At 55.5% G+C, this 26,305-nt stretch overlaps 1 protein-coding gene across 2 annotated transcripts in view; it reads right to left on the bottom strand.

Annotated features, from left to right (window-relative positions):
• Nucleotides 1-26,305, bottom strand: part of SHF (Src homology 2 domain containing F) — a 73,312-nt gene that overhangs the window by 17,224 nt on the left and 29,783 nt on the right. The window contains exons 2-6 of one of the 2 annotated variants that reach the window (XM_048866773.2): nucleotides 26,024-26,153; nucleotides 18,419-18,637; nucleotides 14,823-14,960; nucleotides 5,972-6,125; nucleotides 4,355-4,474 (exon numbers count right to left, since the gene is read on the bottom strand). In XM_048866773.2, coding sequence (XP_048722730.2) covers nucleotides 4,355-4,474; nucleotides 5,972-6,125; nucleotides 14,823-14,960; nucleotides 18,419-18,637; nucleotides 26,024-26,153 — 761 coding nt within the window. The remainder of the gene's footprint in view (nucleotides 1-4,354; nucleotides 4,475-5,971; nucleotides 6,126-14,822; nucleotides 14,961-18,418; nucleotides 18,638-26,023; nucleotides 26,154-26,305) is intronic. The other variant, XM_075132952.1, reaches the window with a different exon arrangement.

Genomic DNA, 26,305 nt, shown 5'->3' with positions numbered 1-26,305 from the left:
CCCAGTCTGCACTAGCAGCGAGGTTCCCGCACTGAGAGCTCAGCTAAAATCACTGAGAGCTGGTGGTACCTTAAGAGACCAACTCGCAGAGGTCACAGTGGCAGGTGGCAGCAGAAGGTGGCAGCGCAGGGCCATTGGCAACAGAGCGATGGAGTGAACGGTGGCACAACGAACAACAGTGGCCAGAGTGAACAGTGAGCAGCTGGAGGAACAAGCAAGGTGCCTTCTTGCCCCCTACCTGGGAGATGAACTCATGCGAAAGCACCTCTGAACTCTGAGTCTCCACTGACCAAGGACAACACCGGTGAGTGTTAATGAGGCTGTTAAGAATGTTGGAGACACAACACAGTTCATGCGAACAAACATGGCCGTGGCATCGTACTTTCTGTTTAAGCAAGAGATACCGCACACTGCAAACTGGAGGCCAATGTTAAGTGCATTGTCACTTGTTCATCCTGAAGTTGAACACTGGTTCCGAACAAGACCAGCAAATGCTCACTATCTTTCTGCAAGAAACTCAACTGACTGGCTAGACACATGTAGTGCAACAGTGAAAGACTCAGCAGTTGAAAAAGTCAAAAACTCCCACCACATTCAAAAAATTTGCATACATGGCTGATGAACACACCAATGCAAATGGGCATCAAGTATTAGGTCATTGTGTACGTTATCTTGATGTCAGTGGTAGGCCAGTACATGCATTTCTAGATGTTCAAGTCACAGAAGACAGATTGGCTGCATCTGTGACAACCCACATCTTAGAAGAGTTAAATGCTTGTCAGTTGGACCCCAAACAGAGGGCTGCTTGTGCATTTGATGGAGCTGCAAACTTCTCTGGAAGACATGATGGAGCACAGTCTTTACTCAGCGAAAAGCGTAACCCTAGTCTCTCCTATACACACTGCAGAAGCCATCTACTCCAACTAGCGCTAGTATGAGCTGCAGACTCTTCAAAAGACATTAAAAAGCTATACATTTAATGTCTTCATTATATTCTTTTTTCAGCAAGAGTCCAAAAAGACTGAATATCTTGGAAAATATAGAAGATACACTGGGACTGAAGTTCAAATTAGTCCAACCTGGGAAAACCCTCTAGCTTTCTCATGAGTGATCCTTGGCTGTTGTCTTAAAATTACTCCAGCCATTATTACTGGCTTTGGAAAGTATCTACCAAGATGGGATGGATCTAAGTAGTGAGGCTGGTGGATTACTTTTGCTACTACGTTCAGAGAAGACTATTGCCATTCTCTCTCTTGTAAGTCTACTGTTGAAACCACTTGGGTCATTAAACAATGCCATCCAGGCATCTGCTACAACAGTAGTAGATCTTTGTCCAGAAATAGAAGCTACATTTGGATCAATCAGAGAGCTATCCATTGAAAAAGTACTGGAAGACGCAAAGATTTCAGTCCAGAAGTTGACTAATGAAGGCATTTATACTGAATCCTTACGTGAAGTGGACAAGAAGTGTTTGTTAAGACAACTGAAAAAGTACACACTTGAGTCTTAAAAACCTACAACAGCGACTTCTAGATTCTACTCAACCTCTATGTAGCTTTTACAGATCCCTGTCCTATAAAACAGCAACAGTTGAGTGGAGTGAGGCACTACCAGCAATGAGGCTGCCATGGGATCAGGACAGAATAGAGAATTTGAACACAGAGTGGAATATCCTACAACAAATGAATGAATGAAGATTTGACTTCAACTTCTTTTTTATCGTCACTAGTGGCTTGAATGGATCTTTGTGTTTATGTTTCCTGGGCTGAAAGAAGTAGGAATTCATCTCTTGCTACTCCCAGTCACAACAGCTACAGTTGAGTGTTCTTTTTCATCATTGAATAGAATTTTGCATTTTGAAAGAAGTCGCCTTCTGCCTGATCATGTGAATGAACTAATGAGCATATCAATTGAAGGAATGGAAGTACTGGACATACAAGAAGCCACCAAAGATGAACGCATTGCATTCAAGAAGTTCGTTAACAGAGTTGTGCAAAATTATAACAAGAAACCAAGAAGGATGTAGATGTAGTGCTTCATAGAAGGCTTGAGTAGCCAACTTTAATTCGTGTGATGATTTTAAAATCAAATAAAATGGTCATGAAACATTTTTCAGTTTTTACTATGGTCCCATACAGCCCACCTTCACCCTCACGGTCTCACCCCTCATCGGCCCTGACCCCCACGCCCTGCTGTAAATTTGAACTCCCCGCTAATCTCAATTCCTGGGGAAAACACTGTTGCGAAAGCACCTGCTGTAGAGATGGGGAGCGAGGCTGGGCAGGGAGCCCTCCCCAAGGGAGCCAGTACTGTGCTTCAGATTACTCTGCCCAGACTCCATCATGGCTGGTGGCACCAGAGACCCTGATCCAAGCAGCAAAGCCAGCCCACAGGCAGGGATGCTGGCGTGGAAATAGGAAGCCCAAACACGGACGGCAGTGAGTTACTTCTGGAAGCACCCCCTTCAGTCCCCCATGAGGCCAAGGGGTGCAACAGACCATGTGCTGCCACTCTGCCCTGGGCTGCATGCAAGGGAGGGAACTGAGCACTTCAGAGATGTGCTGTTAAAATACCACAGCCAGCTGTCATAAGAGTGGGTCAGACCAATGGTCCATCCAGCCCAGTGCCCTGTCTTCTGACAGTGCCCCATGCCAGGTCCCCCAGAGGAAATGAACAGAACAGGTAATTATCAAGTGATCCATCCCCTGTTGCCCATTCCCAGCATCCGGCAGTCACCCAGCACATGGTTTTGCATCCCTGACCATCTAGGCTAATAGCCATTGATGGACCTAGCCTCTGTGAACTTACTGAGTTCTTTTTTGAATTCAGTAATAGTTTTCGCAAAAAGAAAAGGAGGACTTGTGGCACCTTAGAGACTAACAAATTTATTTGAGCATTAGTCTCTAAGGTGCCACAAGTCCTCCTTTTTGCGAATACAGACTAACACGGCTGCTACTCTGAAACCAGTAATAGTTTTGGCTTTCACAACATACTCTAGCAAGGAGTTCCACAGGGTGACTGTGCGCTGGGTGAAGAAGTACTTCCTTTTTTTGTTTTAACCCTGCTGCCTATTAATTTTACTGGGTGACCCCTGGTTTGTGTGTCATGTGAAGGGGTAAATAACACTTCCTCATGCACTTTCTCCACCCCATTCATGGAGTGCGTGTTGCGTGTGATTGGTCCAGTCACAAGGGAACTCAGCAAGCCCCCTAAGCAGGCAGATCCAGAGAGCTGTTTTAGCCCTGGCTGTCTTGTCGGAGGCGCTGCCCGGACCCCAACGTCGTTAGAGTGGAAATAAGGGGTACATTTTTAACAGTGAGAATAATTAATCATCGGAACAACTTACCAAGGGGTGTGGTGGATTCTCCATCACTGACAACTTTTCAATCACGACTGGATGTTTTTCTAAAAGCCACCTGGCATGGCCCCCTCTCCACCCAGCACAGGGCTGAGCTCACTGCCCCTCAGGACGGCTAAAGCTGGGGTGGGTGGAGGGGGCCGTTATAACTGAAAGGCCCGAGGAAGGCGGGGGAGGGATGCCAGGGATGGTTAAAAAAGCTGTCTGTGTGTGCACATCCATGTGTCTATGTGTGTGTGTGCATGCGTGTCCGTGCGTGTCTCCATGTGGAACTGCGTGTCAATAACAACAATACACGCTCATTCATTCGTGCCTCCTGCTTTACTGAGTGTGTCATTCTCTGATCCCTCCCTACTCTTTACACCCATACCTCCATCTGTTCTGGGGCTTCCTTCACTCCCCAGAGCAGCAGCGTTCCCAACCTAGGATGCAGTGTCCCGGGGGGTGTGCATGTGTGTAACAAAGTGGGAATGTTCTTAATGTCTTTTCTGAATACTGTGTGCGTGCCTCAGTTTCCCCTATGTGTTACTCAAGTGTTTAGGTGGTGGGATGAGAGTATGTGATCATTGCAGAGGCAGGTGTGACTGCTGGCTTGCCAGAGGTGCTAGGTGCCGCTGGCGGTATCTGTGCAGAAAGGCCCATCCTGCAGGCATGAAGCAGCAACTGTCCTGGGAGCTCACTGAGCCACGTGCTGACAGCACTGCTCTCACGTGTCTCCACACACCCAGCCACTTGGAGACAGCGCCACCCTGGGGACAGCTGCCAGCAAAGGGCAAGGACAACGTCACGGGAAAGGGAAACAACTGCCTCGCTTCCCCTCCCCTCCCGCAGCCCTCAGCCTGCTGCCTCCCCGCACAGGGGACGGATGCAGCCTGGTACACACAGCAGCAGCCTGGCCAGCCACTGGTCCTGCAGCCTCCCACCCCTGCCCGTGCCCTGCCCCAGCACTTCCAGTGGGGGAAGGCCCTGCCCGATGGCCTGGCCAAGCACACTCACTTGAGGGAGAGAGAGAAGTCGTTCTTGCTGGTCTCGCTGTTGCGCACCAGGTAGCTGGCCTCCTTGCACAGCCTCAGCAGGGTCTCAGCGTCCGTCCGGCTGATTGCCCCATGGTACCAGCTGTCAGGGGAGACAGAGGCTGGCTCAGGGGCACTGCCTGGGCATGGAGCACCAAGCGGCAATGTCTATCCAGAGAGGAGCGAGCAGGAGGCATCAGCCAGCAGTGATGGCAGGCGAGCCAAAGCCACAGCAAGCAGCAGGAACAATTTGCTGCAGAACACTGTGGTTCTCTGCGTGGAACTTGCAGCAGCCATGTCAGTGAGTGTCCTGGTGGCTTCTCAAGCATGCTGATGCCCAGGCCCCGTGTAGTGAGCTGCGCAAAGGAGAGGAGAGCTGGGGGGCAGCGGACTGGGAAAGGCTAGGGAGAGTGCTGCAGAGCTCCAGGAAGGATGGATGGGTGGCTGGCAGTAGGATTCTCTAGACTCACAACAGGCTGAGGGAGGCAGAAGGGAAGGACGCATGGAAGGGGACAGGCTGTGAAGAGGGGTGAAGGAGACTGCTGGGGTTCCCAGAAATAGAGAAGAACATGGAGTGGGGCTGGGCGTGAAAGGAAGTGAAGGGACTATGGAAAGACATTGGAGGGGAAGCAGGGCAGGGCAGTGGGACATAGGGGGGAAGCAGGGCAGGGCGGTGGGAAGTGGGGTAAGGCAGCGGGAGGTGGGGGGGACCAGGGCAGGACGGTGGGATGAGCCGGGGGAGCAGGGCAGGGCAGTGGGACGTAGAGGGGAAGCAGGGCAGGGCAGTGGGAAGCGGGATAAGGCAGCGGAAGGTGGGGGGAGCAGGGCAGGACAGCGGGATGAGTGAGGGGAGCAGGGCAGGGCAGCGGGACAGAAGCAGGGCAGGGTGGCTGGACGTGGCGGGGGAGCAGGGCAGGGCGGCAGGATGCAGGGGGTGAGTGGGGCAGGGCGGCAGGAGTGCCAGCACGGTTGGGCAGCGGGGGGGAACAGGGCAGGGCTGGGGGAATGGGGCAGGAAGCAGGGCAGGACGGCGGGGGGGAGCATGGCAGGGCAGGAGCAGGGCAGAATGGTGGGGTGGAGTGGGGCAGTGCAGCGGGACACGGGGGGGAGCAGGGCAGGGCGGTGGGGAGGAAGCATGGCAGGATGGTGGGAGGAACAGGGCAGGTCAGCGGGACGCAGGGGGGGAAGCAGGGCAGAGCGTGGGATGCAGCAGGGGAGCAGGGCAGGGTGGCAGGATGCAGCGGGGGAGCAAAGCAGGGTTGTGGGCTGCAGGGGGGGAAAACAGGGCAGGGTGCTGGGATGCTGCGGGGGAAGCAAGGCAGGGCGGCAGGACGTGGTGGGGAGCATGGCAGGGTGGCGGGGGGAGCGGGGCAGGAAGGAAGCAGGGCAGGGCGGCTGGACACAGGGGGCAGGGGAGGTTATGGAGCATGGTGGAAGGGCACTGTTATGGTTCCCTTGTGCTCAGTCATGGTCCCATGGCCTGGGGCGCTTGGGGCAGTGTGATGGATTAATGGCCTGGCCAGTACCCAGAGGCCAGGCCCGCAGGATGAGCAGGGCTGGTTGGGGGGCTGGTGGCATCCCTGACAGGTACAGGACTCACCACTGGCTCTCCAGAGGCAGGGTGGGGTTGATCCTCTCCCCGAGGGCTGGGCTGGGCTCTGTCTTGGGGTTCCCACTCACGTGTCTGTTCGCAGTTCGGGCCTTCTCCTCCCTGCTGGGCGACGAGTGGCCGTGCCCTGGCCCCTCACAATGGCCTGGGAGAGACAGACGCAGTGTCAAGGGGCAGCTGGCAGGCACTGGGTACTGCTCCCATCCCGCGTCCTGCTGCCCTGCCCAGCTTCCCCCCCATTGCGTCCCGCCACCCTGCCCTGCTTCCCCACAGCTGGGGCACTGAGCTAGCCTGCCAGTTCTGGCTCACAGGCCCCAGTGGGGACAGCGTTGCTGGGCGTCCCCTACACACCAAGTGCTGCACTGGGCCTGGGGGCACGAACCCCACACAGGCCTTGGGGCGCATGCATGCCAGTTCCCATGGAGATGTGCTGTGGAGGTAGGGTGACCAGACAGCAAATGTGAAAAATCGGGACAGGGGCTGGGGGGGTAATAGGCCCCTATATAAGACAAAGCCCCAAATATCGGGACTGTCCCTATAAAATCGGGACATCTGCTCCCCTTGTCTGGGGTGGAGGGACCTGCTGCCATTATCAGCCTCCCTGCAGGCACAGAGGAGACACAGACCCTGCACAGTGCACCACTGAGGGGGTGCAGTGCAGCTGTCCCCCGTGCCAGGCCAGGCGTGCCCTTGCTGTGGTTTCACACTGCGCCCACATCGCAGTTTGCACTGGAGCGAGGGAGTGAGCTCCCGCAGCCTGAGCGGCGCCGTGTCAGCACGTGGGCAGCATGGCACAGTGCGGCGCGCCAAGGAATATCGCTGCTGAGAGGCTGCTGTCTGAGGGGCATCGGCTCCACGCAGCCCAGCTCCAGCAGGCAGAGGGCAGGTGCAGCGTGGGGTGCAGGGGAACGCAGGCTGTTGAGCAGGGAGATCAGTGCTCGCGCTGCCTGGGCTGGGTGGTGAGCTCAAACCAGGGCTCAGAAGGCGGAAAGAGTGTGGCTGGCTCAGGAGAGGGGGCATGGGAGGGAGTGTGGCAGATGGATTGGGGCACAGAGGCAATATTTCCCAGGGTCCCACGAGGCCTCACTGGGGCGCCTGGCTGCGGTACACAGGAAATAGTCCCAATACAATCATTAAAACTCTCCAGTGCTCTTCAGGGAGGTTTCCTGCCCATTGCAAGGCCCACCCAAGTGGCAACAGGGCAACCTGGGCAGTCTGCAACTCACCCCCCTCAGAGCACAGGCTCCCTGGCCCTGGGCACAGACAGCAAGAACCAGGATCTGGGCCAGCGTCCCAACGTCGGAATCTCCCTGCCCAGTGCTGCCCACAACCCCAGGGGCTACGCATGAGCAGCGCTCTGCCCTCCCGGCCTCTTAACACGGTCACACCCAGAACAGCGCATCCTGGCTGAGCTCCATGCAGCCTCACTGGGACGCCCACCCAGCCCCACAGCCAGCTGAGCTCCACGCAGCCCCACGCCAGCTGAGCTCCACACAGCCCCACAGCAACACCCGCCTAGCCCACGGCCAGCTGAGCTCCACGCAGCCCCACAGCAACACCCGCCTAGCCCCACGCCAGCTGAGCTCCATGCAGCCCCACAGCAACACCCGCCTAGACCCACGGCCAGCTGAGCTCCACGCAGCCCCACAGCAACACCCGCCTAGCCCCACGGCCAGCTGAGCTCCACGCAGCCCCACAGCAACACCCGCCTAGCCCCACGGCCAGCTGAGCTCCACGCAGCCCCACAGCAACACCCGCCTAGCCCCACGGCCAGCTGAGCTCCACGCAGCGCCCCGGCGACACCCGCCCAGCTGAGCTCCACGCAGCCCCATGGCAATGCCCACCAGGCCCCACAGAGAGGTCTGCCATGGGGCTTGTCTATATGGGACACTCAGGCAAGTGAGCGGCATTGCCTGGTGATGTGCAGTCAGGGCACAGTACCCCTGGGGGGTGCTCTCTGCCAGCAGTCGGCAGCCATAATTTGCTGTAGCATCCACACAGGGTTGAGGCGCGGTCACCGCACCAGAAGCTAATTTGCCCTCACACCCCTGAGTGTCCCATGCCGGGCTCTGACGAAGCCAGTGTGCAGAACAGACCTGTGGCCAGGGCTGGCGCAGCCCCCACAGCACAGAGCAGGGCATGGCGATGGCACAACACTGCAGGGATCTGCAGCTGCCAGAGCCATCAGCCCCCCACCCCGCAGCCTGAAATGTTCACTAGCTCCCTGCCTGGGACACACTGAGCCCCCCGTCACCCCCCTAAATGGAGAGGGGAGGGTAGCTCCATTTTATGGACACCCAGCCAGCCATAAAATCCCTGTTAGTGGCTGTTCTCTACTTGCTTTACCTGTAAAGGGTTAAAAAAGTCCATAGGTAAAAGGAAGGGAGTGGGCACCTGACCAAAAGAGCCAATGGGAAGGCCAGAACTTTTTAAAATTGGGAAAAAAACTTCCCCTTTGTCTGTTTTTCTCCAGAGAGAGGGGACAGAGCAGAGACAGGGCTGGAGCGATGCTGTAAAAAGCTGTGGGCCAGGTATGAAATCACCAGATCATACCTAGAAACTACTCATTTGAAACCCCAGGTATGTAAGTAGATCAGGAAATGTCTAGGAAGACGCAAATAGGTATATCTCTTTTATTTCTTTATGGCTTGTGGACTCCTCTGTGCTAACCCCAGGTGCTTCTGTTTTGCTTGTAACCTTTAAGCTGGACCTCAAGAGAGCTATCGTGATGCTTAATCCTTGTAATTGTTTTTTTAAAATCGAGCAAAAAGTCTAAGTTCCAAATGTATTTTCTTTCCTTTTTGTTTTAAATAAAATTTACATAACAGGTTTATGCATATGTTGTTTAATTAGCTGATGGCAACAGCTGATTTCCTTTGTTTTCTTTCTCAGCTCTTCCCCGGAGGGGGGTGAAAGGGCTTGAGGGTACCCCTCAGGAAGGAATTCCCAAGTGCGCCTTCCTGGGTTCTAAAAGGGTTTCTTTGCACTTGGGTGGTGGCAGCATCTACCCATCCAAGGTCAGAGAGAAGCTGTAACCTTGGGAGTTTAATACAAGGCTGGAGTGGCCAGTATTAATTTTTAGAATTCTTGCAGGCCCCCACCTCCTGCACTCGAAGTGCCAGAGTGGGGTATTGGCCTTGACAGCTTCCCCAGAACAGTTCAATTCCACAGCACCCTCCAGCTGTGCTCAGCCCCCATGGCTCATCCTCCCCACAGCCCCCTCCAGCCATACTTGCCCACACAGCCCCCTCGAGCCGTGCTCAGCCCCCATGGCTCATCCTCCCCACAGCCCCCTCCAGCCATACTCGCCCACACAGCCCCCTCGAGCCGTGCTCACCCCCCACAGTCCCCTCCAGCCACGCTCAACGCCACAGCTCACTGCCTCCATGAGCCATGCTTACCCCCCCACAGCCCCCTCCAGCTGCGTACACCCCCCCCATAGCTCCCTCCAACTGTGCTTACCCCCCACGGCTCATCCTCTCCACAGCCCCCTCCAGCCACACTCACCCCACACAGGCCCCTCGAGCCGTGCTCACCCCCCACAGCTCCCTCCAGCCACACTCAATGCCACAGCTCAGCCCCCACTCCCCGCGGCCTCGCTCACCCCCCCCCCACATGCAACTTTGCCCTTCCCATAGCCATTCCAAATGCCCCCGCAAAGATCATTTCCCAGCCTGTCGTTTGACCCATCTTTGCATCCCTCCATGGGCTGCCCCTTCTCTATCGCATGAAAAATAAGCTACTGGTCTTCACTTTCAAGGCCCTGCACCACCTAAAGCTCTCATTCTCTAGCAAGATGTCAGCTCCTGCTTCCATGATGCCAGGCTTCATCGCACCACTTGTTACATTTTCACACAAGCCGCTTGGTGCCCCTCTTTCTTTGGAGTTTGTGATGGAATTGCACCCCCGTGTTCACAGCAATACAATGATCTTTGCACATGGTAGCATTTGAAAACTCATTTCCTGGTAACTATCACTCCAATAAAATGTGTGTGGCAACATTGTATGCGATGTTCTAAGATTCCCCAGTGTGATGTTCAAAACTCACGCAGCACCAAACTGGTCACGCAGGCCTGTCTTGGCCAGAGGAGTGTGTGTTTGCCTTAATTTGCATTTAAATAGAGTCACCAAGCAGGAAGGGAAAGCAAAGCAAGGCAAGCTCAAAACAGGTGAAAAAGAAACAGCAGGGAACATCCTTCCGACTCTGTCTCCTAGTGCCCAGCTGGAAATGTTTTTTCAAGAGAGGGACTGAATCTATTAAAAGATGGGGCAAACATCCGAAGAGACCCCTCCCACTCCCTGCCCATTGCATTCTCTGCACCTGAGAAGACAAAAGGAAACAGCCATTGGACTTGGAGGCGGGTGGTTTCTGACTTAAAGAGTTTGGTCGGTAACCTTGATGGAAGCATGTGGTGAGAAATTTTGCTTGAATTTAATATAGTTTGTTAAATTAGGGCCTAGGAAGCATTTTATCTTTATTTTTCTTGTACCACTTCTGATTGTTGTGCCTCATGACTTGTTCTCACTTAAAATCTCTCTTTGTAGTTAACAAACTTGTGTTACTGTTTTATCTAATCCAGTGTGTTTAAACTGAAGTATGTGGGTAACACTATTTAAAATAATAAACTGATATATTATTTATTCCCTTAAAGGAATAACAGACTTGAAATATGTATACTGTCTAGCAGAGGGCTGGGCAATACAGGACATATATTTCTGGGGGGAAATCTGGGACTGGGGGTGGGGTGTGTTGTGCTGCAGTTACACACAGGCACTCAGGGTGTGGCTTGCACGCTGAAAGGCTGTTTGAGTGGCCCAGGTGGAAGCCACTTCAGCAAGGCACCCCAGGTTGCAGGGCAGGGGTGACACAGCCTCCCACTAGTCTGGCTGTCACAGAGTAGCTCCCCATAAACATCCCCCAAAGCTCCCTCATTATCCACCTTCAAATCCCTTCTGAAAACTCTCCTTTGCCGTATGCCTACAGAAAACTAAACAACAGCCAGGCCATGGTGTGCTGAGCTCACTGCCCTTTGTGCTGACCAATACAATCTCACTGTTTCTTTGTGCTCCCTCATTGGTCTGTTAGTATCCAAAGTAAGTGGGGGGAAATGGACAGCAATCCATATCAATTAGAAATCAGCAATGGCAGAAAATTAGTAATTGAAGCTAAGGGCATTAGGGAAAAATTCATGGCTGGCAGGGGTAAGGACAATAAGTTTTTAAACTATACTAGCAACAATGAAATCCTAGCATTGGTATGGGCCCATTGTTAGCTGGAGATGGGAACATTCTTTATAATGATGCAGAAAAGGCAGAAGCGTTCCACAAATATTGCTGCTCTCTCTCTTTGGAAAGAAGCAGAATCACCAAATACTTTCTAGTCCATTAGTAATCTAGGAGGATGTTAGATAATATCTACATAGTCCTGCCTTGAGTGCCAGGGACTAGACTAGAAGACCTCTTGAGGTCCCTTCCAGTGCAACGATTCTACTAGGGATAAACATTATTAAACTAGCAGGTCTGGATCACTTGAACCCCAGAGTTCCAAAAGAGCTGGCTGAGGGGATCTCTGGCCAGCTGATAATTTTTAATAAATTTTGGAATACTGGGGAAATTCCAGAAAACTAGAAGAGTGCTAATGTTCCAATATTCAAAAATGGCAAGCAGGATGAGCCAGGTAACTATGGGATGATTAATATTGCTGAATGAAAGTTATATATCAAAGAACAATGAGTGCAGGCCATGCCTACAGAATGGGGGACTATATCCTAGAAAGCAGTGATTCTGGAAAGGATTTAGGGATCGTAGTGGACAATAACTGAATGTGAGCTCCCAGTGTGATTCTGTGGCAAAAAGAGTGAATGAGATCCTGGGATGTATAAAGAGGGGAGTAGTAAGCATGAGTAGGGCAGTGATTTTTACCTCCATATGCAGCATTAGTCAGACAGACAGTGGAATACAGCATCCAGTTCTAGAGCCCACATCTGAAAAAGGACTTTGAAAAATGGGAGAAAAGAGCCACAAAAGGGATGGAGAAAATGCTGTTCGAGGAGAGACTTAAAGATCCCAATCTTCTTATCAAAAAGAAGATTGAGAGGTGACTTGATTACTGTGTATAAGTACCTTCCTGGGGAGAAAAGACTGGATATTCTGGCCCTAGAATCTAGCAGACAAAGGCAGAACAAGAACCAATAGCTGGAAGCTACGAGACCAATTCAAATCAGAAATCAGACACAGATTGCTAACAGGGAGGATGATTAGCCACTGGAACAAACCAGCACAGGAATGTTGGTGTCTCTAACTCTTGAGGTCTCTAGATCCGGACTGGGGCCTCTGGGAGATGCTTTAGCCCAACACAAGTTATGGGGTTCAATACAGGGGGAAATGTAATGGCTGGTGTTACACAGCAGGTCAGTCTAGCTATTGGATGGTCCCTTCTGGCCTTAAGTGCTATGAATCCACAAATCCGTCACCTCCTGTCTTAGTCTGTAACTGTGCAGGATAGGGACCATCTTTTCCTACTTTCACAGCATCTCAGGGACCATTAGACTGTCGAGTCTGACCTGCTGTATAACACACAGAAAGTTACCCCTGTACTGAGCCCAAGAACTATAGTTAGATCGAAACATTTCAGCCCTCAGGAGACTCAACGGACGAAAGTTCATGCTCAAATAAATTGGTTAGTCTCTAAGGTGCCACAAGTACTCCTTTTCTTTTTGCAAATACAGACTAACACGGCTGTTCCTCTGAAACCAGGCAGAGAACAGGAGTGCTGAGGTGAAACAGTGCCTAAGACCCCTGCAATGGCATGAAATTGGTTAGGCGGGATATGCTCAGATGATACTACACCCCATGCAGCAGAGGAGAGCAAAACCCCTCCAAAGTCTCTTGCAATCTGACCTGGGGGGAAATTCCTTCCTGACCCTAATCTGATCACCCTGAGCATGTGAGCAAGACCCGCTATCTTCTAAGAAAGAAGATTCTCTGTGACACCTCAGAATGCTGGTCCACCCCATCCTGTGCCCCATCTCCAGCTGTGGCCAATCTCTGGTGCTTCAGAAGAAAGTGAAATAAAATCCAGAATACATGGAGCCAATTGTGCATGTGGGGAAAATATTCCTTCCTCACCCCTGGCAGCGACTGGTTGAAGCCCTGAAGCGTGAGACCGGGTTACAGAAAGTAGCACAACGAGGTCTTGGCCCGTGACTGGCACTAGGGCAACACAAATCAGAACGATAACTTTTCCCTGCCAGCACACTGCCACTTGTGTGTGTGTGTGGGGGGGGGTGGGGTGGGTGGGTACAGCAGCTGTTCTGCACCCACTGCCCCATGCAGCCCAAAGCCAGCTTTTTGCCTACTTTTCTGACAGCCCCACTGGGCATCAGAGAGGCAGGAATGAGCTTAGAGCCGCCCCAGAGATTGGCCTGCTGGTGGATATTATTTCCTCACAGGATGATTCTTGCTTCCCTCTCCTCCTGAGGGTTCATTATCGTTACTCAGCAGCACAGCCCTGCTGCACAGGTGCCCTGCTGATCACCCAGCCATGGCAAGATTCCCCTTTGTGCTGTCCTGACACACTGGTCCTGGCAACCGCACCAGCGGTGCAGAGCCACAGGGAGTGGGACTGCTCACAGGATTAGCCTCCTCCACCACCACTCGGAGCGGGGTTTGGGAAGTCTGCTCCATCACTGCCATCCTCCAGCACAGCACGGCAGGTTCCCCACACCCCCCTGCAGGAACTAACCCCCACTTCCTGCCTTTCTGCTGGGGCATTGGACAAACACTGCCCCTGTCCACACTGCGTAGCGCGACCGGGGTTCACTCTGCACCAGCCCGGCTCATTCATGGCAGGGCCCTGCAGCCACGCTCAAGCTGCCCTAATCCATCTCCCCTGCCATGCCCTCTGGGTACCGACCCCATAGTTCCCAGCACAGCTACCAGAACAGTGCATTCTGGGGGATTCGGACAGTGCATTTTGAGGGAGCCCGGACAAGGCAGGTCCTGGCCTGGCTGATCGCACCATTCCCAAGGGACCAGCCCTGGCTGTGCTGCCGGCTCAGCCCGGAAGACAAGGTCGCCTCCCAGCAGGGCCAGTGAGTGTGGCCAGGAGGCAGGGCTTGGGGGAGTGGGTTTGTGGGAAGTCTGGGGGGGTGCTGGGCTGTGAAGGGGCAGGGAGGATCTGTGTGCATTGGGGCACTAGGGAATGGGGGTTCTGTGGGGTGCTGGGCAGTTGTGGTGGGGCTGTGGGCAGGGGTGGTGTTGTGCAGAGTGCTGTGCATTTGTGGGTGGAGCTGTGGGGTGCTCGGCATAGTGGATCCAGGGGGTCTCTGGCCATAGGGAGTCGGGGGGTGTTGGGCGGGGGAGAGGGGGGCTGTGTGGTGTGGCAGGGCCTGCCCCAGAGGGGAAGTGGCATGCTGGCAGCACAGGGCTGGGCAGGCCACTGTGCATCTGGCAACTGCCAGTTTATAAATAGTGCCCTTGCACTGGGCAGAGCAGGGCCGCCCCTGCCATGCATGTCCCATTGCCTCTGGCTGGCCCCTTGCTCTGGGGACCTCCCCATGCCATGCTCCACTGCCTCCATGGGGGCCTACAAATATGCTTGGCACCGGGCCCACAAAAGATTAATCCGGCCCTGCTCTTGCTGGCACCATTAAGGACGTCCAGCGAGCCCCTATGCCAGGCAGCTGCTGCCGCTCAGCCCCTGAGAATGGGTGTGTGTTAGGGGAACCCACGCAGCTGCCCATGTGGGGCAGGGAGCCATGCGCTGCACTGGCTGGAGCTTCCCAGCAGCTCCCCAGGTTGTGGGAGCGTGTGGCCCTGGGCACAGTTGAGGGCGACTCACCGTTAGTGTCTTCGTGGTTGTGTTGGGGCTGGCTGGGGTGCGCAGGGGCATGGGCCTCGCCATCGGGGGGGCTTGTACCGCTGTCGAGCTGTCCCACAGGGGGAGGCCACGGCAAGTCTTTGATCACTTTGATCTCAACTGGACAGAAGCAGCGGAGGCGGGGGGGGGGGGGGAGAGAGAGAGAGAGAGAGAGAGAGAGCACGCGCACGTGAGCTGGCTGAAGCTGTCCCGGCACCCAGGGTCCAGAGGACGTAGGCAGGAAGTGGTGTGGGGAGAGCGGAGGATGGGGGGAGATGCTGAGTCCCCACGTGCCCAGCCCCACACTTGGTTTCCAGCTCCTCTCTGCAGGCTGGCACTCCCAGGCTGGTCAAGGCTGCAAACCAGCACCTGCCCTAGATGCCAGTGTGCAGGGCAGTGCCCAGATGGGACAGGGTGAGAGGCACAAGGTGAGTCACGGGAAATACCTGGATCTTCCTGCTGCACCGTGGGGCCGGGGCCCAGGCAGTTGTTAGGGCAGCGCTACACACGAGAGGAGCTCTGCTGGGGGCACAGCCCTCAGCAAACAGCCCTGCTGCACCCACAGCCTGGCAGCAGCTGCCCCACTACAGACCAGCGCAGGGGGCTGCCTGGGCCAGGGAAGAGACAGGGACAGATCGTCAGCATCCCAGAACACCATACGTCTGGCTCTCGCAGCACTGTGGCCCCTGGGCGGGAGCGTCTGGCCACCCAGACTCAGTGCCCCCAGCTGTGCCCCCGCATCCACCCGGGCTCTTGCCAGAGAGCAGGGGACACCCAGACCTAAAGCCCATTCTGGAGAGCCCCAGCGCTGCACCCACCCCTCCCAATCACCCCGTCCTCGTTGGCAGGTGCTCTCCAGCTCCCCATGACAGCCTTGTGACCTCTCCCGGAGCTCTGCACAGACTCCCACAAGCCCACTCTCCTCCCACCTGGCTGGCACCCATCCACATTCCTACCATGCTCCCCCTCCTGGGGTCCTGCCCCCTCCACAGCTCAGTAGCTCCCAATTCTGCCAGCCCCTGAAGCACCCCTGTCTGCCCCTCCTGCCTGCAGCCCAGGCTGGTCCCTGGCTCCTAGCTGAGGGGAAAGGGGGGGCACCTGACTCCCTGGGCTCCCTCTCCTTGGCCTGTCCCGCTCAATTCCATCTCAGCACCTCTTGAATCCTACCTCAGAGCATGGCCATGTCCCCCTCTCCTCAATCTCCTGGCTGGTCTCCCTTTTTCCCAGGCTCTTCCTACCCGAGCACTCCCAGATGGCCAAGGGGGATTGTGCTGTGGTGCTCATGGCTGGTGCATGGCTGCTGCGGGCCAGCAGAGTGGGCAGCAGAATTCGCTGCACCCCAGGCCCAAATGGTGCCCCGCCTCCAGAGACAGCGCAGTGGCCCAGGAAATGGGGCCATGCCCGTGGGATGGCTCGGGGTTAGTGCCAAGCCCTCAGCTCCATGGGGGTGCAGAGCCTGGTGCTAAGGGAGTGAGCACGGAGCAAGCGTTATCACACACGCCGAACTCAGCTGAGTGAGCAGAGCCCCGGGGGACTCTGCATAGCACGGGACCAATCCCCTCCTGCCACCCCAGGGTGCTGTTACAATGTGCCATGCCAGCCCCACATCACTCCTCCAGATAATCAGGGACAGCAGCAAGCCAGCCCATGCCCAGGAGGCCAGCCCCTGCACACCCTGGGCACAGGGGAAACCGCCCACCTCTTCTACTGACATCTCTGCAGGGGGCTTTCCTGGGGGGGGGGGGGTACTGCTCCAGGACACTGGGGCTTGGGTGTACAGTCCTGGGCTGACAGGACTGCGGGGAGCGGTGGCGTGCACTCGCCCAGCCCCCTGGCTGCAGCTGACATGATGAGCAAGGGACATGGAGGCCACACCCAGCTCCACTGCCATGGCTGGCTGGTCGGGAGGGAGAGGCCCCATGTCCCCCACCCCGACGCAGTGCACAGGAAGAGGTGCTTGCAGGAAGTGCCTGACTTGGGGTGTGGGATTGGGCAGGACAGGCACTAGGTTATATCCTCAGTAGCAGGCCAGCCTTCCCCCTCCCCCTACTTGTGGGACTCAACCCCTGATGCCCCTCTTAACAATACCTATAAGAAAGCACCTGCCTGAGGAGTGAGATCCCGGCCTTGACCGCATGTTAACTGTGGTGCTTAACAATGGCCACTCAGACACTGCCTGTGGGATGCTTCATTGCTGGTCACATGCTGCCAGGATTGATTTATTAAGCACTAGTACCAGCTTGGTGAGGTTGGGCCCTGCCCCACGGACGCATGCTGCCTGATGGAAAGATGGCGAGACAGGGCTTTGAGACCACCCAGGCAGAGCTGGGAGGTAGAGCGGGAGCCCAGAGCTGTGACAGCAGAGGGCTGTGATTGCTGGGCACCAGCAGAGCAGATCCCCACCCCAAGCAGGAGCCAGGAGCTCCAGAGTAGGGCATGCAGCGAGGCACCTGTTCTGCCCCATGCTATGGGGAGTGGGAAGGGTGCAAGCCCAGTGCTAATGGGAGGGCGTTGCCCCAAGATCTGGACAAAGAATGGGTATCCACCAGGGAGACGGGCTGTGTGGACCCAGAGGGAAGGGGATGGGGTTCTCAGGCAAACCCAAGGAAGCTGGGGAGCCTCCAGCGAAGCTGAGGAATCAGGAATCAGTGAGGCTGGTGCTGAGCCCCAACCCTGGCTCATGCCCGATGCCACTGGCACCCTGCAGCAGAGAGGGGTGCCCAGGCCCAAGCAGCCTCGGTCCCCATCACTCACTCACATGCCCTGGCACAGCTGAGCTATTGCAATTAAACTGCAGCTAAGATAAGAGTCGGGCAATTAGCGAGCGCTGCTGGGGGAGCCAGGCGCTAATGTGCTGCATGGATTTCCCCATTAGCCAGCCCAAACGTGATCAATTCCCAGCAGGGAGATAAATGGTTGGGGGGAAGGGGGCTGGGACTCCCAAGCTGAAGGCCCAGAGACAGCCAAGGGCAGCGGCTCCAGGGCAGGGAAGCCCAGGAGGTGGAGCAGTGGAGGTCCTGTCCCTGGGGCAGGAGCACTATGCAGGGAAGAAGGGAACAATAACATGGCAGCCAGCAGGGCCCTAGGGATCTGCCATCCCCCCCGACCCCCAGCACCAGGGGCTGAAACTCTGGGGTCCACGATCAGCCAGGCAGAACAGGCAGGAGTTGGTTCCCAGGGAGGCGCAGAGCAGACAGGCAGCTTCACCGCAGAGACTGACAAAAAGTTTCCTTGCCAGGGCCCAAGTCCAGAATTCCCATGTGAGCGGCATGGGTGCCCATGCCCCACCGCTGGAGGGCTCAGAGCCACACCAGGAAGCCTGGACACTGAGTCAGGCAGCAGAAGGCAATGAGTGCGCATGTGAGCCCAGGGGCGGGGCAGGGCAGGGAAGGCTGGAACTGCCCCATGCCACACGGAAGGGGGGGCCACAGGGAGCCCCTAAGAATGGGGTTCCTGGAGCATGAGACCCAGGGGGGTACTGGCAATGTGAGGCCTTTCCAGGCTGACCCAGCAAGGCTGCCCCTGCCAGGCCAAAGCAGCTGAATGCTTTGCCAGGACTCTGCCCCTGCCACCCTCACCTGCAAAGGCCTTGGAGATGCGCTCCTTCTTCCACTCCCAGGGCTGGTCATACTCCTCGGGTGGGCGCTCATCGTCCTGGGGCAGCCGCGACTCCCTGGGCCGGGCACAGGATGGGCGCTCGCTGTCTGGGGGTAGCCCATTGGGCACCGGCTCATAAGGTGTGTCGTACAGGGGCAGCGGCTGGGCAGGGGCCTCGAGGGAGCCCTTCAGGCGGATCTCTGGCAGGAGGGAGAAGGGAGAACACCATGAGCTCTTTTCCAAATCCTGACCATGTCACTGAGCGGCTGAGCCCCCTGCCCCGCATGGCTCAAGGCTCCACCACGAGCTGCAGTCACAGCTTGCCAAGCTCCCGCCACGCTGGGCCAGGGCTGCCACCTGCAGTGCCAGGGCTGGGGCTGGATACAGAGACCCAGGCGGCGTGAGAGGCCCTCTGGAGCATTGGAGACGTTTCGCTAAACAAGACTGAGTGCCAGAACATAAGAGAGTCACCTGTGATGTGTCGGGCTTGGGCCCCACCTAGTGGGATGCCCAGAATATCCCTGTGCCCTGCATCCCAGCCCCTGATCCCAGGGTTCCCATGCTCCAACTCTGCTTCCCATAATCCCCAGCCTGCAAGGTAAAGAACCCTGCACACACCTTCCAGAGAAGCCAGGAACCGTAGAGAGGAACGACTGGCCCTGGAAGAAGATACAGGGTTTTTTCCCCATAGATTCTAAGGCCAGAAGGGACCACTGTGATCATCTAGTCTGATCTCCTGTATAGCACAGGCCAGAGACCTGCCCCATCATAGTTCCTAGGGCACATCTTGTAGAAGAACATCCAGTCTTGACTGAAAAATTGACAATGATGGAGAATCTACCACGACCCTTGGTAAATTGTTCCAATGGGTAATGACTCTCACTGATAAAAATGTACACCTTATTTTCAATCTGAATTTGTCTAGCTTCAACTTCCATCCATTGGATGGTGTTAGACCTTTCTCTGCTAGATAGAAGAGCCCACTATTAAATATTTGTTCCCCATGTAGATACTTATAGACTGTGATCAAGTCATCCCTTGGCTAAGCTAATCAGTTTGAGCTCCTTCCATCTATCACTAGAAGGCAGGTTTCTAATTCTGTAATCATTCTCCCGGCTCTTCTCTAACCCCTCTCCAATTTATCAACATCCTCCTTGAATTGCGGGCACCAGAACTGGACCCAGGATCCCAACAGCAGTCACACCAGTGCCAAACACAGAGGCAAAATAACCCCTCTGCTCCTACCTGAGATTTCCATTTCTGCATCCAAGAAGGACATTAGTCCTTTTGGCCACAGCATCATGCTGGGAGCTCATGTTCAGCGGATTATCCACCACACCCTCCAGATCTTTTTCAGTCACTGTTTCCCAGGATAGAGGCCCCATCACATAAATATGACCCACATTCTTTGCTCCCAGATGTATCTATTTACATTTAGCCCTATTAAATGCATATTGTTTGCTAGCATCCAATTTACCAAGCAACCCAGATTCCTCTGTATCAGTGACCTGTCCTCTCTTATTTACCACTCCCCCAACGTGTGTGTCATCTGCAAACTTGATCCATGATGATTTTATGTTTTCTTCCAGGTTATTGATAACGATGATAAATAGTGTAGGGCCAAGGGCCACAAACCAATCCCTGAGGGACCCTATTAGAAACACACCCAACTGATGACGATTCCCCCGTTTACAGTTACTTTTTCAGACCTATCATTTGGCCAGCTTTTAATTCATTCAATGTGTGCCATATTATTTTATAGCTTTCTAATCCAAAGGTCGTGTGATGTGAAGTCAAACACCTTAGGGAAGTCTAAGCACGTTAACATCAACACTGGCACCTTCATCAACCAAATTTATGATCTTATAAAAAAAAAAGATATCAAGCTAGTATGACAGGGATCTATTTCCCATAAACCCATGTTATATTACCCGGTGAGCAATCCCCAGCCCTCGCCAGTGTCAGTGAATCGTAACCTGGCTCTCCAGGCGGAAGCATGGGACAGCCCTGGCGTCACTCCATGCAGAATGACACACTCGTGTCAGAGCGTGCCACCTGTCTGTGGCGCTGGGAACAGGGCCAGGGGCACAGCTCGAGCTCCAGCATCTGTCTGCGACACAGGGCAAATCCTAGCTACCGGGGTTTGAAATACACTTGTGGCCCTTGGCCCTAGTTCTCTCCCTGAGGCCAGAGATGGCACATGCACCCACTATGGAGTGTGGGCAGCCGCGGGGTGGGCAGGCATAGCCGTACTGAGCAAAGTGCACCTCTGCCTTTCCCTACCCCACGCTAGACCCAGGAGCGGCTGCAGGTTCAAACAGGGAGGAAATTCTGGACCTGCCAACAACACAGCAAGGCCTCAGACTGCAGAGCAAAAGTCCCCGTGTAGAGGCTACCCCCATCTCCAGGGCATCTGGGGCACAGTGACCCAGGAGCAAACAGTGCCAAGCAGGCCCCCAGCCCAGGCTGCTCAGTACAGCGCAAAGGGGCAAAGGGGCAGAGCTCTGTCAGGGAGGAGGAGAGGGGCCTATGTCCCCAGCGCGCTTGCAGTTGCTGGAGCAACTTCACCCCAGTGGAACCAGGAGTGCGTCTGGGCTGCAGGAGACAGGCTGAGTAAGGGCAGCAGGTGAGAAAAGGCCTGTGTGTACAAGTGAGAGGGACCCAATGAACACGGAGCAGCAGTTTCCATCGCCAGCCAGGCAGTTCCCCGAATGCAGCTCCCTCCCCTGGTTCCCTACCCGAGCACTGCGGGCGAAGGCAACAGTCGAGTTTGCCCCACATGTCACCAGGCAGCGCTGACTGACCATGTCCCCAATAAAAATTGCTGACGAAGTTGCCCTGATTTATTAAGTTAGTGGTAATTTGTCTTATGAATTAAAGGAGTAAATGAGATGGGTTTGTTTCAAAATCATAATGCGCTGTTACAGGGCTGCTTGTTAGACAAGTATTCAACAGTCTCTGTGCTGTTTCCTCTAATTGCTTAGTAGACGGATGTATCATTGTTCTTTGTATGAGTGAGGTATGCAAGGGTGTGAGTAAATAAGAGAGGCCAGCTGAGCAGATGGGCCTAATCGCAAAAAGAAGGGAGTGAGAAAATAAGATGCCAGTCCCGGTGTATTGCCTTATTCCCTTTTTAAAAAGATTTGGTGTGCTTCCTGTAAGCATAACAACCAGGGCTACCCATGGAATGGGGTTCCCTCATTGCCGCACCATCCTGGTACATCGCAATGCAGCGTATCGGTCCATGGGGCCCTGTGACGAAGTGGGAATGTTCTTAATGTTTTCTCTGAATCCTGCGTGTGCCTCAGTTTCCTCTATGTATTACTCAAGTATCTGTGGTGGGATAAGGGGGTGTGATCCTTGCAGAGACCCCAAGAGAGCAGGTGTGATGCTGACTGGCTGCCTGGGCACAGAGAATGGCCAACACTGTGTATCCCGGCAACTAATGGCCCGCCCCCTCCTCTGCAAGGAGCCAGCGGAAGGTGTTGGAGAACAAAAAGACCAGTTGACCTGGCTGCCCTGGAAAGAGACAAAGGATGAAGGCGGGGCAGCGGGGCATGACTGAGGCTGGGCTGGTGGAAACTGGTCAGTCTGATTTCTGTGCTAAAAAGATCTGTTCTACGCTGTGTTCCCATCAACTAATAAACCTTCTGTTTTACAACACTGGCTGAGTGTCACTGCTGACTGTGACATTGGGAACACCTGGTCCAAAAGGGACCTGGGAAGCTCTGGTCAGCACCTCCAACCGGGCTGTTAAAAGTCCGTTTGGTGCTGCTATGGTGCGAAGGCAGACCAGTCCCAACCTCCAGCTTCGGCTCTGTGCTGCACCCTGGAAGGGTCCAGCAGGTCCGGCTCATAGGTGTGGGAGCCACGAGGCTGTCCCTGCCCTGAGCACCGGCTCCGCACTCCCATTGGCCAGTTCCCGGAGTGGGGAAGGCAGCGAAGCAGTGAACAATCCCAGAAGATGGCAAAGAGGGCAGAAGACCAGAGGAAAGGGCTCATGGGACCAGACAGGCACGAGCGACAGATGGACGGGGGACCAAGGTGGAGGGCCAGGCAGGGGTGAACAGGGACGTGCCAGAAAGGACACTGGAAGTGACCCAGACAGACCCGTTTGCTGGAGGACACGGGGCTCTCTGATCTGGCCCCAGCCCCCAAAACAAGCCAGCTGCTACAAAGCGCAGTGGGTACCAGGTGCCCTGGTCACTCCCACAACCGCACAGGGCAGACAGTGCCCCCCATCCAACGCCGCAAGGACAATTAGAACCCAAACACCCCCATGTTGTGGCATGTTGCTGCTCTGAAGGCGGCACGCTCCCAGCCATTGGCTGAACAGAGCTGGCTGGGAGGGCAGGAGAGAGCAAATTCTCTTCTTCCTTTTTGCCAGAGCATCGGTCACGCCAACGGTGCAGGAGGCATCACGGGAGCACCAGGAGAGCGCTGGTTCTCTGCACAGCTTGGATCTGACCCAGTGAAATAGCCGACGATGCTGCTCTTTCAGCCTGCGTCCGCTTGGTTCCCACTCAAGAGGCGCCCGCTCTGCCTGAACCTCAAGGGCGATCTGTGCAAACGAGACCGCTCGAGGAGCCCTAGTCACTGCCTGTGTTGGCATGCGGTCCCATTTCCTGAAAAGCTAGGGCCAACGCTTTGGAAACAGAGAACGCGAGCAGACGGCGCTTCCCTGGAGGAACATATGCTGGGGCGCTTGCCAAGAAGAGAATTCCCCCTCTAGGTCCCATCCTTGCACCCCCGCTGCATCTCGCCAGCGCTAGTACAAAACAATTTCCCCTCCCAGGAGCAGCTCAACTGTTCCCAATCTGGGGGGGGCCAGGAAGCCACCTGACTGCAGTGCAGTGAGGAGGGCTGGAATATACTCTGGTGCGCAGGCCCAGCATGTGATGAGCACTGTCCATAAGGGGTCTCACACCCACTGGCCTCTCCTGAACCCTGCTCTCAAACTATGAGCCTCCCTGACCCTTGTTCCTGGGGGTCTGGTGGCCCCTCTTCTGGCTGTTCAGAAGGAGCAGGAGGGTCCATCCACCTCCAACCCCAGCCAGCAGTGGCCCGTGACTGTGGGACTCAGGGTCAAACTGCCATTATTCCTCCTGCTGCACCTCGTCCTTCAGTCTCTGCTGAGCACCCGTCCCTCGCCAGTCCAAAGGAGATGCTGCCACTGCCAGCGGGGCAGCATCGGGTGGGACACACCCAGTGCCAGTCACACAAGGCAGATCTCTCGGAGGTCTCCAGCTGTGACGAGACACCTTCACTTTCCTTTCAGATACCTCTCCCTCGCCGGCAATTCTGCAGCTCTGCAGGTCCCTTCACAGCGCCTTCTCCTGGCCACACGAGGGGCCCTATCCGGTGGAAGCGACCACAGCTGGAACCACGACACCATTAATGTCCATGGGAACGTCCACTGCCCTTTCTCATGGCATGAAGCGGGTGAGTTTCTGAGCTCCTGGCATCAGGGGCCAAATGCATGTTAATGACCCTGCCCAGGCAACCTGCCACGCCTGGTAGGACATGGAGCAACACCCCTTTCTGTAAATGAACTCCAAAGCCTGGAGGGGGAGAAAATAACATGCATCTGGGTCCCAGCAATGGCCCCGTGTGACACTTGTCAGGGTTACTTCAGATCTGAGGTGAACTGCTACCATCTGCTCATAGCAGGAGGCAGCCCGTCTGTGCCCCCCACAAGGAAACTCTCCCCAGCCATTGGCTGTGGTCAACACAGGCACTTCTCTCCAGGCTCTGCGAACCCCGACTCTTTCTGTCTGCAGGCTAGCAATATACACCTGCTCCCGTTCTGTTACACTCGCGTGGCCAGTCCCCCTTCTTCTGGACGCCCGCAAGGTACACCGACCCGCTGTCTCCGCAGAAGCAGTGCACCCCACTTCACCAACTTCAGCTCAGTTCAACGTCTCCTCAGCATGAGGGACTCAGACAAGTCTCTAGTGACATTTGCTTAAGAGAGCTCCAAGTGCAGATTCAAAATAAAGGCGAGGAAAAGATCTGGACAAATCAGGTTCCAAGTAAAAGAAAAATGTAAGACACACACTAGCGCCTCCTCTTATTAACAAGTTCCTTTCCTGTATACTCCGGGATTTCTCACCCCAAACGGTTCTAAACAGCGCTTGTCCGGCGAGGAGGCTGGGAGCCACCGTTCCTGAGATGGCCCTTGCTGCCACAGTCACCTCAATGGATACCGCCTTGTGCTCTTTGTCTCCTCTGACACAGTGACGGACCATTGTCCTTCAACCCGAGGTCGACTGGGGAGATATTCTACGTTACGTACCTCTAAAATTGTTGTAGCTTTCAGCAGAGACCCCACCCAGCCCCTTCAGTCACACACTGAAAACACAGCTAGATCCGGGGGTAATATACCCGCCTGGGCAGGTCTGTGTCACTCCCCTACACATGTTGGGAACCCCAAGAGCTCACAGCTGCCACCCTCCTGTGCATTGCTTGGACAGCAGCCCACGCTCCCCACCAGCAGCCCCGATACCTGTTTTACCAACATCAAAGCAATTGGCTACTGACCAGGAGCAACTGGGAGCTGGGGCTTCATCACGGTAACAGCCATGCGCAGCCCCTCACAGAGGAGGACCCTTGTGTTGATGCCTGGAGCTGCAGCTCCGAGGCGGCGTGGGGTGGGGCGGGGCGGGGCAAGGGACACTGCACAGCACAGCCGTGCAGGGCAGTGGCCTTCTGCAGCCCCTGCTGCTCATCCCAGCTCTGCCCCATGAGCCCCCCCACCTCGCCCCTGCTGCTCATCCCAGCTCTGCCCCCATGAGCCCGCCCCGCCCCTGCTGCTCATCCCAGCTCTGCCCCATGAGCCTGCCAAGCCCACCCCTACTTGTCACCCAGGCCAAGAAACATTGCTCCACCAACTGCAGCTGGTCTAGGAATATATCAAGGAGCATCTGCCTGGGTGCATGTGTCTCCCCTGGGGGTAGATGCCTGGGGTGGCACCGTCATGGTGATCGACAATCTCACCCTATGCCACCCAGCTACAGATTGGCAGGAGTCAGCATCCCAGTGCCCAGCAGAGACTCCTGTGTGCTGCTTGCAGCTGTTTGAACACGGCCTGGGCTGCTGGGAACCAGAAGAATGATGGGATGCAGCAGGAGGAACAATGGGAGTTTGTCTCAGAGTCCCAGACAGCGCCGGCAAGCACCCCCGAACGTGTGAAAACCACCCAGAACGCACAGCCTGGAAGCAGCCTCCTGCTCCCCCCCACTCCGAGTGCCCTGTGCCCCTATCAAACCAGCACCGCACTGCATGGACACAGCAGTCCCTGTGCAGAGTAGCTGAGCAGGGCATGCCTGGCAGCACAGGCTCTGCCCATCAGGCTAGTTATAGCCATGATAGGAAAGCCGTGCGCTAGACCAGTGCAGCCCTCGCTGCACAGCCAGGCCTACGTCCCTGCAGCGAGGGCCAAAGTCTATGCAATGCCAAGGACCCTTCTCCCCTACAGCCCAGCACAGGCCCTTGTCCCAGGCTGCGTGAAGAGAGGTCAGCGGGGACAGCCTGCAGCCAGCAAAGCTCAGCAGCACTGCTCCAGTGTTACAAAACACTGCCCTTACCGGCCATCATCTTCTGGGCCTCATAGGGCTCCATGTACCCATCGTTTTCTGCCACCTTCTCCTGCCCTGGCTGGCAGCTGGCTGCTTGCTTGGCATCGAAGGGATCCGCATAGTCCTCGAGGACAATCACCTGCCAGCAGGGAGAAGACAAGAAGGGTTAGAGACCAGGACCCTGCAACAGCCTGCTCCACTCTACCTAGCATGGACACTCCCCAAGGAGAGGCCAGGTGGGGTTTACCCTCAGGCTGGGTAAACTCTCTACGCCTGCACAGGTCACAGAAT

The sequence above is a fragment of the Caretta caretta genome, chromosome 10, assembly GCF_965140235.1.
Source record: "Caretta caretta isolate rCarCar2 chromosome 10, rCarCar1.hap1, whole genome shotgun sequence".
NCBI classification, from domain to species: Eukaryota; Metazoa; Chordata; order Testudines; family Cheloniidae; genus Caretta; species Caretta caretta.
The sequence above is the reverse complement of the archived record's forward strand: the minus strand, read 5'-3'. Positions and strand labels throughout refer to the sequence as shown.